The sequence below is a fragment of the Galeopterus variegatus genome, unplaced genomic scaffold (assembly GCF_000696425.1).
Source record: "Galeopterus variegatus unplaced genomic scaffold, G_variegatus-3.0.2 Scaffold460, whole genome shotgun sequence".
NCBI lineage: Eukaryota > Metazoa > Chordata > Mammalia > Dermoptera > Cynocephalidae > Galeopterus > Galeopterus variegatus.
In genome coordinates, this window is record NW_007726571.1 from 401,185 (window position 1) to 412,823 (window position 11,639).

At 40.6% G+C, this 11,639-nt stretch overlaps 1 protein-coding gene across 3 annotated transcripts in view; it reads left to right on the forward strand.

The window, feature by feature from the left end:
* Window positions 1-11,639, forward strand: part of KIF27 (kinesin family member 27) — an 85,360-nt gene that overhangs the window by 31,155 nt on the left and 42,566 nt on the right. For 2 of the 3 annotated variants that reach the window (XM_008569047.1, XM_008569049.1), the window contains 4 exons: window positions 2,029-2,198; window positions 2,672-2,772; window positions 4,615-4,770; window positions 11,021-11,226. In XM_008569047.1, the coding sequence (XP_008567269.1) occupies window positions 2,029-2,198; window positions 2,672-2,772; window positions 4,615-4,770; window positions 11,021-11,226 (633 nt within the window). The remainder of the gene's footprint in view (window positions 1-2,028; window positions 2,199-2,671; window positions 2,773-4,614; window positions 4,771-11,020; window positions 11,227-11,639) is intronic. The other variant, XM_008569048.1, reaches the window with a different exon arrangement.

Genomic DNA, 11,639 nt, shown 5'->3' on the forward strand with positions numbered 1-11,639 from the left:
TGACTGGTTGAACCAGGTAAGTTCTTTCCAGCCTTTGGCTATGTAATTCTAAGGAAAAATGGTTAGAATAAAAAAAACTGGCTTTTAGACAGATACTCTTCAGCTGAATCACCTTATTTCAGTGTTTATTTTGTGATCAATACTGTTTGGAGTATGGTTGAAAATGCTAAAATATCTCTAGTAGTGAGCTGTGGAATACAGAAGCAACTGAGGAGAAGAACCCAACACCTCAGCAGGACCACAGAAGGCTTTACGAGTCTGGAAGGGGCAAAGAACCATTACGTTGGGTAGAATGACTGTTAAAGATTTAACTTGCTAAATATTACTCATTCTGGCTGACCTTATTTGGTGTTCATTATTAAGCTGCACCATTTGGATTTTCTTTGTAAAGAGAAAACTTAAAAGCAAATTTACAATCCCAGAGAACAAAGTTTGGCTGAACCAAAATGTTTTATTTGCTCCTGAAATAATTCCCAAATCCTGAAAAGTGAAACCTTGATGCCTGTCACTTATGGGGATAAATGGCCATGCTGGGTGCATTGTACTTGTTAGGTAAATATTTCTTGAGTTAGTTTTTCTGTAAAGAATTCCCTCCCTCATATCCCATACCCGAGAATTGGGAGACCAACTAGAAAACTTTACCCTCCATCCATCATGGTATTGATGTGACAGATGGTCTAGTTAGGTGACTAACAGTGGAGGTACAAATAAGATGTCAGGAACTTCAGTACCAGGTAGGTTTTTCTGGGAGGGGATATGTTAGGGACATACTGTCAACTGATTTAATCTTGAGCACCATATGATACATATATTCCACTATATGTTATAATTTTAACAACTTATAATGATCTATATAAATAAATTGAATGTCTCCTCTAAGATTTTTTTTTTTTTTTTTGGTTTTGGCTTTGGCCAATAAGGGGATCTGAACACTTGACCTTGGTGTTACAAGACTGTGCTCTAACCAACTGAGCTAACTGGCCAGCCCTTCCTCTAAGATTTTATTATTTATTGTTTTAGTGAAGTCACCCTGAACTATGGTTACAGAAAGGTAATGAAAAAGGAAATATTAGGTAATAGAAACTAGAACAAAAGTAAAAAGGCAATTTCTAACTCATTGTTGTTGTTTTCCAAGGTCATTTTTTGAGAACTTAAAGTGTATTTCCTTTTTTTTTTTTTTAAAAAGATGACCAGTAAGGGGATCTTAACCCTTGACTTGGTGTTGTCAGCACCACGCTCACCCAGTGAGCAACCGGCCATCCCTATATGGGATCCGAACCCGTGGCCTTGGTGTTATCAGCACCACACTCTCCCGAGTGAGCCACAGGCCAGCCCAAAGTGTATTTCCAATAGAAGTATACTGTAATATAGAAAGTTCCCAGGATAGCCCATAAAAATTTATCTGGGAACTTTCTATATTTTAGCATGCATATATCTATAACATATTAAATGTATCACTTAGAGCAGTAACTCAGCTATAGCTAACCACCACATATAAAGTATGAGTAAATACATTCCTGTATCCAAAGTGAAAATATTTTGTCCTGGTAGAAGTGGGTGGCAGTGGCTCTGGATTTTTTCTGGTGATGGGATTTGGATCGGAGGGGGATGAGGACCTTTAGCAGCAACACCACAATTGTCCAGGTGTTATGAAGTGGAAGACTGGAGAGTGGGCACGTTTGCTGGGGAGTGCCTGAGCTGGGATGTTTTCCATGCCTCTCTGGTTTCCTTTTTGTTTTTTGTTTGTTTGTTTGTTTTTTGTCCTTTTTGAGACCGGCTGCACCGCGCTCAGCCAGTGAGCACTGTGAGTACACCGGTCATCCCTATATAGGATCTGAACCCGCGGCGGGAGCGCTGCTGCGCTCCCAGCGCCGCACTCTCCCGAGTGCGCCACGGGCTCGGCCCTAGTGATTGACTATTTTAAAAGTACCTGTCTAATAATCTCTTAAAAACATTTTAAGCAATAGGATAAAAATAGACTTTTTAAAAGTCACTTTTTTTGTTGTTGGGTGGGGAATCACTTGCCAGGTGTACACGAGTCCTCCTGCGTGCTCTCCGGATGCAATACTCGCTGGCTTTCGATCGCGGAGCCAGATGCTGGTGAGGCGCTTAGAAGAGCAAGATCAAGTCCTTCACCACCAGTTTTCTGATGACAGTGAAGATGAGGAATCCGAGGGCCTAGAGAAGTCTGTAATTAGGTACATTAAATATAGACTGATTTCATAAACATAATTATGTGATGCAGTCAATATAGAAAATATAGGTTTTCTTCATTAAAGTGTATCTTTTCCATTTAATGTAAGAGTAGGTAGTTTTTGCTAAATGTACTGTTAACTAATGTTTTATGAAAATAGTATTTGAATGCAAAGTCATCAGTCTTACAATGGAAAATGATTTTGCTTTCAGAGGCTTTATAGTTGTTAGATTCTAATTTTCAGAGGGAATTTTTTGGATTTCCTGATTCTGCTGCCACAGTGGCAGCAAGCGATGAAGTTTCCACTGGATCCAACATGAGGGGTATCCTTTTATTTTGAGGAATATTAGTAAAATTCTGTTTATTTTATATAATAGCTTTTTATATTATTGTCATTTTTTGGAGAAACTAATTTGAGGGCAGATTAGAAAATGCTAACAAACAAGTTACCTTTGATCCTGATCTTGTTTTTTTAAGATGTGGAAGTCACTCATGGGAAAAGCCAGACTCTGTTTGTTCTTCGGTCAGATTGAATGATACTCAGGATGAAACACAAAAGTCAAGGTTGGGGAATGAAGGTACATAAACATTCTCAAATAATTTGGGTCTAATGGTTATAGGAAACTTCTTTTTTCTTAGTTTAAGAAACATCTGGGATTTCTCAAAGACCAGAACTTAGTAGGAATGCTTTTCTAGGTGGTAGAATTTTATGTTCTCTGTTCTGCTTCTAATTTTTCACTCTCTTTATTCCTTAATAAAAAAAAAAAAGGTTTTCTACTAATCAATTCTGGCTACAGATACAGGCTAATGCTCTCAGAAGAGGGATTTCAATATTCAGACCGGGGTTTATATGCTTTGTACTCTTGATTACTTTAAAATACATAATAAGTAATGTACTAGGTGCTTACTCACTGCTTCATTGGCTCTCATGCCTAATGTTAGTGATGTAGTTGGCATTAGAGCCCAATTACAGATGCTCCTCGACTTAGAATGAGGTTACCTCCCAAAAAACATGTAAGTTGAAAATATGGGCCGAGCCCGTGGTGCACTTGGGAGAGTGCGGCGCTGGGAGCGAAGCGACTCTCCCGCCGCGGGTTCGGATCCTATATAGGAATGGCCAGTGCGCTCACTGGCTGAGCGCGGTGTGGGCGACACCACGCCAAGGGTTGCGATCCCCTTGCCGGTCATGAAAAAGAAAAAAAAAAAAAAAAAAAAAAAAAATCAAGTTGGAAATAACATTATCAAAAATGCATTTACTATACCCAAACCTACTGAGCATAATAGCGTAGCCTCGCCTATCCTGGCCTATTTTGAAAACGTGTTCAGAACACTTATGACAGTGTGACCTATTGGGAGGTGTGGCTTGCTGCTGCTGCCCAGCATGGAGAGAGAGTATTATACCGTATATTGATAGCCTGGGAAAAGATCAAAACTTCAAGTATGGTTTCTACTGAATGTGTTATCGCTTTTGCAACATTGTGAAGTTCAAAAATTAGAACCATTGTTAAGTTGGGGACCATCTGTAGTCTACTGGGTGCTTGTAATGTTTTAGTACACAATTGATGAAAATTTTATGCATCAAGTAACAACATCAAAAACATTTATGCTGCAAAAACTATAGTCTAGTAGGATATTTTAACTCATCTCTCTTGGCCAGTGAGTGGTCAACCCACAAAAGGCAAGGGTATATTAGAATATAAATAACATGGTAAGTGCTACACATGAAAATAGAGAGCATCTTTTAAAGAGCCTATGCATGTAATATTTACCAAAAATTGACTATAAGTAAAACTAAATCTCAAAATGTGGAAATAGTAAAGATGAGTGCTACTCAAGTAGCCATTCTTGAGCCTTTTGTGACTGGTCTACAACCAGGGAAGAAACTTGTGCCAGAATGTAAGTGAGTACACTGGTTCCTTCATTAAAAAGGAAGCAAAATCTTGCTGTGAAAACAAACACCAGTGGAACTAAAGTAGTGTGCTTTAGTGACATATTTGATTTACATTCTGGTGCAGGACAGAAGCAAACAGTGCTGGACCACACTCTGAGTAGCATAGTAGGCTACATTCTCTGATTACAATAAAATTAAAAGTTAATAGGAAAAAAAAGTCATCCCTCTACCCACCATGAGATTTTACACCTATCTCAAATGACTCAGGTTAAAGGGAATGTAAAACTGTCTGTCCAAAACTATGGAATATGACTGAAGCATATATATATTTTTTTTAATTTTTAAAAATGGAAATTCTTACTGTGAGCTAGAAAGCTAAAATCCCAATCGCTATTTTTTTTCTTGTCTTCTCTTCTTTTTTATCTCTTCCTCTGCTACCTTTAAATTTCTTTTGTGTCTGTTTTTCTTTTTTAACTCTACTTCTATTGAAGCAGATAGTTTTATTTCTTGATTTTCTTTTATTTTAAAGATTTAAAAATTGAATGTCTCCAGGGGAGTCAAGAGTTGAATTTGCAAAAATTAAAGAATTCAGAATGTGTACTTACTGAAGCTAAACAAAAAATGAGAGCACTTACAATTAACATCAAGATGAAGGAAGATTTGATCAAAGAATTAATAAAAACAGGTAATAGTATCCCGTAAATCAGCTTATATGAGAACGAAAAGCTTCCAAAATTGCTTCTGATGTAGTGACATTTACTTTAGTTTTTGAAGCTCAAGACTATCTATGGTAGCTTGAATTTGGTATAACAAGGTATGTTTTAGAGCTATTATGTGACGCTTAGTTATCAAAAGAACTTTATTATGTTGAGATTTTCATACAGTGTGAACTCTGTGTTGGAACTGAAACTCTGTTGCCTTAATGGGGTTTTTTGGCCTTTTTTATCTTAAGTCCATGATTCGTTTTATTTTAATTGTATTGTTATTATCATTATTGTTATTATTATCATATGTCCTAAGATGCTGTTGTGGAGCTGTTGGGAGAAGGGGAAGAGGGAAAAGCGGAGGGGGAGAGGGTTGAAGGCGGGGGGGCATGGTTGAGACCTGTGGCACCCGCCTCATTCTGGCAGGGGAGCTCAGGGGGTTTCTGGTGGTGGCTCGGTGCTGATGTTGGGGGGCATGGCTGAGGACCTCAGCCCTCCACCACCCCGGCAGCCTGGGGTGCTTCTGGTCACAGCTTGGTTGTCATTGCTGGGCTGGATGCAGATGTTGGGGTTGCCTGGCTGAGGCCCTTGGCCCCCCATCACACCAGCTTAGGAGCCTGGGGGCCTTCCAGTCCTAGGTTTTATAGGTGTTCTTTGGTGTTGTTAGAACTTTGCTGGTTAATATTAGAACTTTGTTTCTGATCTGTGGGTTTTTTTGTTTTTCCTTTCACTTCTGTGTTGGAGTATTCACTATTCCAACCACTTAAACTCTGCACTAGAGCTAATTTGTTGTCCCTTGTTTAGTTCTGAAATGGGGGAACTTCCTGTGGGGAGCAGCACTTGAGCCCTGTAATTGAGCTACATTGCTGTTTGCTGCTGATTCTCTGGAGAAAGCTTTTTGTGCAGCTCAGGTTTTAATGGTTGACCTTGTAAGCACTTCCGGGTTTTGTGTGGTTTGGTACACCTGGGTTGTGTGGAAACTCTGGTCTGGCTCTGAGTCTTTTTAGCAAACTGCACCCCCTGCAGTTCTGTATTCCTGACCAGTCTCCACTGACTAGTCCCGTGCTGACTGGAGGGCAGATCAGCTGTCCTTGCCATGTCCCAATGTTTCCCCAGTGGCCCATCTCCCCCACCACCCACACTCCAAACACTTCCGATGGGACCGGCCATGCACCGGTCCCTTGCGATGACTAACTGGCCTTGGAGTGGCTCCTTTTTTCAGTTGTCTGTGGCCTGTCACTCCTATGTGGGTCCACAGGAACCCTGTTAATGGTCTTGCTGGCCTGGGGGCCACAGAGGCCCTCTTCTCCCCTGCCCCCTCCAAGCACCTTCACACAAAGTGCACAGCTGCGGCTTTTGCTAACTTTTGCTCCGTGTGTTCATCAGGGCCAACCTTGAAATGGTTGGGCCTCGAATGGTCAGAGTGGTCCTTTCTTTCTCTCATCATGGCTTCTCCTGCCTTCATGAACTTCGTTGGTCTCTCCTCCTCTTCCCCTGAGCTCTAGCAGCCCCAGCTTGGCAGTCATTGCTTTTTAATAGTTGTAAATAGGTTGATTGTAGGAGAGGGTAATGCTGGGGACCATCTATTCCACCATCTTGATTGCAAGTCCCCTGGCCATTTTTTAAGAAATATTATACTAGGCATCTAGGAATATGTCTGAGATATTTTTCTAACTCATTTTAATAATTAATTAGTTAAAATTATTAGTCTTCATTTTTTGGAATTCACTTTAACATTAATTATACACTTTATATTTTACTGTATTTATTTTTATTTTTATTTTTGGTGGAATGGGAAGTCAGCTTTTACTCAGGAACACCAGTGACCTGAGGAGAGATGTTGGGTAAATCCATCTCTCCAGTAAACATGAAGGAGAATGGCCAAACTAAAGCCATCTCAAAAACTCAAGACTTACTGAGGGTTTGTAAAGAGGGGGTTGAGGGAATGGAATGTGGGAAGTGAAAAGGAGGGACGGGGTGTGAGCTGTGGGGGCTCTGAGCAGGAGCCGGATGCAAGGTCTTGCCAAGGGTCCATCTGGTTTCTGTTCCCATCCTTGATGTTATCTTAGGGTCCTGCTGGATTTTGATGGGCTTCAGGATGGAACCTGTATAGCTTTATCGATATCTTCTTTGGTTTCCTGGGATCTGGACGGTACGTGTCTCATGGCAAGTTTGCAATTCCAGGCTAACTGAAAAACAAGATTAAATCTTTCACACAACTGCCTCCCTACTCTTGAGTTACTTCAGTTCGTGTTCTCTGTTTGCTGCAGTAAATCATTCAGCAAACTTTTCAGGGAAGGTTCTTGGTTGACATACTCTCTTAATCTGCATATTTGAGAATGTCTTCCAGTTGCCCTTGTACAGAAATGATAACTTGGCAGGGTATATAATTCTTGGCTCAAAATCATTTTCCCTTAAAAACTCTGTAGATATTGTTCCATTGTCTTCTGGCATTTAGAGTTGCAAGAGAAAAATCTGAAGTCAGCCTGACTTTTGCCCCTTTATAGGTAACTTGCTCTCTCTGCCTGGATACCTGTAGAATTTTTTCTTTATCCTTGAAATTTAAAAATATCACCTGAATATGTATAGGTGTTGCTTTCTTTTCATTGAATTTTAAAGGTACCCTGTGTACTTTTTCCATTTGTAAATCTAGTGTGTTCAACTTTGGAAATTTTTCCTCAGTTAGCTCCTTCGTTACTGTTTCAATTCCATTTGCTCTGTCCTCTGTCTCAGATATTCCTATTATGCGTAGATTGTATCTCCTGGGCCAGCCATGTAGGTCTCTCTCTTTCTCTTTTCTTATCTTGATTTCTTTTCCCTTTATCTCTGCATTCTGTGAGACTTTCTCGTTTTGCATTTACTTCAGTAATGTGATTCTGTGGACAATCCAGCTTGTGTCTTCTCTCCATGAACTCTCTCAGCTCTGTGATAGTGATACATATCGAGCTCTCTGCCTATCCTTCCTCTAACACGGCAGATAGTTTGTTAAACTCCCTTGTTACACAATTCCTAAACCGTTCTATAGCTTCTATTTACTGCTCTACATCTGTTTGAAGAGGAGGCATTTTCTTGATTACTTAGCTCTGCTCCTTTCTTCTGAACTGCAGTATTATGACCATATCACTAGCTCTTAGCAAAGAGGACCAAAAACGAAGATTAAGGGAGGTCTTCTGCTGCATGGAAAATAATCCACTTTATATTTCAGATGATTTTTATTTCTCTAAAGATATAAGGATTTATTCTCAGGAGCAGTTCTCTTAGGTGAGCCAAGCTTATCACTGTTCTCTTATGTCTTAAATTCTGCCACGTTGGGGGTATATACACCATCCTCTCCTTATCCTCAGCTAGATTAGGTTTCCCTTACATCACGCTTTTTGGTTCTCCCCCTCCCCCCACTATACTGAAAGTATCAGCCTTGACTGCTTTGAAATTCAGTAAAGATTTGAAGGAATAGAGTATTTCTTTTCCCCAACTCCAGTGAAAAACAACTGTCTGGTCTCATGGAGGGGAACTGAAGGAAATATTACTTTCCTTTTCTTCAAGCCCAAGGCTATAATCACACTCAAACTACATAAATCATGGTGTGTCCCAAATCCGCTGCCAGCAAGAAGAAATCTGCCTTCCCACTTCTCTCCTCCTTCCTGCAAGCTTAGTTTCTGGCTGTTGGTCCTCCTCCTCAACCTCTTCTTAGCTCCTTTCCCAAAGCCTTTTCCTTCCTTGTTCCTATGATGTATGTTCTGTGCATCATCCCAGCTCCAGTTAACTCGGATGTTTAATTGAGTGTCACCGTGCTCCTTTGTCACAGGCAGGATCAAATGCCAGTCAACCCCTCTTAGGAGCTGATCGAGGGATTTAAATGGCTTTTCTCTTCCCAAGATTTCAGGGTACTGCCTGTGGAAGTTGAGGATATTTACCCCCTGGAATAAATGATTCTCTGTCAAAGAGGTTCTCTTTCCACAGGTCTCACTAAACAAGTGTGCTTTTGTAGCATAGAATACCCATCCTGGTTGACTGAAAATAGAGGATACCTGAGCTTACACAGAGAAGGTCCTCTTACTTGTTAGAACCAAGGGCAGTTTGGAGCTTTCCTAAAGAACCTAAGAGATGGTGACTAGCAGAAGGGTCAGTGTGTGCTTACTTTTCAAAGTCCTCTCATTAAAGACCTCCCAAATAGCAGCTCCTTCAGCCAACAATAATAGGACTGTATTGTATTTCATCATTTCCAATACACATTTTTTTCACATTTTAATATACCTGAAATTTGGATGCATCTTTCAAATAATGGCAGCTTAGCATTTTATCACACTGTAATTGGCACTGTATTTTTTTTTTTCCTTTTTTTTGTCTTTTTTACTGACTGGCAACGGGATCGCAACCCTCGGTGTCACGCCCACACCGGGGACCGGCAACGGGATCGCAACCCTCAGTGTCACGCCCACACCGGGGACCGGCAACGGGATCGCAACCCTCGGTGTTGTGCCCACACCGCGCTCAGCCAGTGAGCGGGAACCGGTCTCCACATGGGATCCGAACCCTCGGCGGGAGCGCCGCCACGCTCCCAAGCGGCGCACTCTCCAGTGCACCACCGGGCCGGCCCTGGCACTGTATTTTTTTTTTTTTAGTGGCTAATAAAATATTGGTGTGCTGAGCAATTGATAAATAATCCAAGAGTCATTAAAATATAGTAGTCATATTTTAAACTTAGTCAAATAATCATAGAGTTTTAGAGCCAGAAGACATTTGCAGCGCATTTAGTTCAATAACTCATTTTTATTTTAAAAATTACAACATTTTCTTTTTTTTTTTTTTTTAAAGATGACCGGTAAGGGGATCTTAACCCTTGACTTGGTGTTGTCAGCACCACGCTCACCCAGTGAGCAACCGGCCATCCCTATATGGGATCCGAACCCGTGGCCTTGGTGTTATCAGCACCGCACTCTCCCAAGTGAGCCACAGCCCGGCCCAAAAAAATTACAACATTTTCTGTATAGCATTATAACAAACTATAACAGTGTCATAAACTGTGCCTGGCAATTATTCATCCTGTCAGCTCTAGACTCCTATTTCCTACTGCCACGAGTTTGCCAGTCTAGTTCAGAGACAGTTGCCTGTTCAGAGCAAATCAAAACCAAGCTTTTACGGTCTAAGTAGCTGGGCTTAGAATGAAAAGATATAGAAATATCTATATTCTGTTTTTCTCTATGTTCTAAATATTGATAAGAAAATCATTTTAAAAGAATTAATCTTTAATGAGTTCAATGTGATGAAAAGGGAGGGGGTCAGTTCTTAAGAGATGTAGCAATCAGATGTATTGTGGACCTTGTTTGGATCCTGATTATAATAAACCAATTGTAAAAGACATTTTGAGACAATTGGAGAAGTCTGAATATGGACTGGTGGGTATTTTTTTTTTTTTTTTGTCCTTTTTTTTTGAGACCGGCCACACAGCGCTCAGCCAGTGAGTGCTGTGAGCGCACCGGTCATCCCTATATAGGATCTGAACCCACGGCGAGTGCGCTGCTGCGCTCCCAATGCTGCACTCTCCTGAGTGCGCCACAGGCTCGGCCCAGGACTGGTGGGTATTAATATCGTTAGGTGTGATAATGACTTTTTGGTTATGTCCATATTTTGTATGTGTGTTTATTGAAGTATGTGTAGGTGAGATGACATGACATCTGGGATTGCTTTGTAATATTTAAGTAAAGTAAAACAAGAACTGTTGAAATAACTGTGACAAAATCTTGATAACTCTAGAACCTGGGTGATGGGGGTTCATTTTATTATTTCTTTATATATATTCAAAATTTTTTATACTAATTAAAAAGAAAAGAATTCAAGGAGACAAATTATGGGAGGCAGGAAACCAAAGTGGACTAAGTAAGAGGACAGAGTTGCTCCAAATAAATTTCTTAACTGGAGGTTGATGCCAGCAAAGCTCAACTGCACATTCAGAGGATCAGAAATGTCACACTAAAACACAAAAGATGAATCAATGAGAAGATTAATGGCATCAGATGGGAACAATCATTAAGGAACTAATCATCAAGAGGCTTGGTGGCAAGCTGTGTTCGATGGGGATAGGTGGGGACAGCTGGGTCTTTAATGCTATGTCTTAAATAGTAACACTGCCCAGCTGGATTTTTAGAGTAGAGCATTTTTATGTTTTACATGTTTTAATATTTTTTATTTACTTAATTTATAATTCTTATTACTATTATTTTTATGGTGAAGGTAACGATGCCAAGTCTGTAAGCAAACGGTATTCTCTGAAAGTAACAAAACTAGAGCATGAAGCAGAACAGGCGAAAGTGGAACTAACTGAAACACAAAAGCAGCTACAGGACCTGGAAAACAAAGATCTTTCTGATCTTCCTATGAAGGTAAAATTACAGAAAGAGTTCCGTAAAAAGATGGATGCCGCAAAGCTGCGAGTCCAGGTAATTTTGAAAATGTAATTGAGAAAAGTTATTTAACTCTTCCTGGTTTTCAGGATTCTCGTCCTGAGTTAGGAAAGAAGTGGGAATCAGTTTTTACCATCAATAGAAACTGACAGCAGCTTTTCCAGTGTGCTGGTCGCTTTATATATTTTACAATCTAGCTAGAATTTTCCTTTTTTTGGTGGCTGGCCAGTATGGGGATCCAAAACCATGACCTTGGGGGTTATGAGGCTGTACTCTAATCCACTGAACTAACCAACCAGCCTGGTTAGAATTTTTCTACATTCAAGAAGTACATTATTGGGCCGGCCCGGTGGCGCACTGGATAGTGCGCCGCTTGGGAAGCGCGGCGGCGCTCCCGTCCGAGGGTTCGGATCCCACATACGGACCGGCTCCCGCTCACTGGCTGAGCG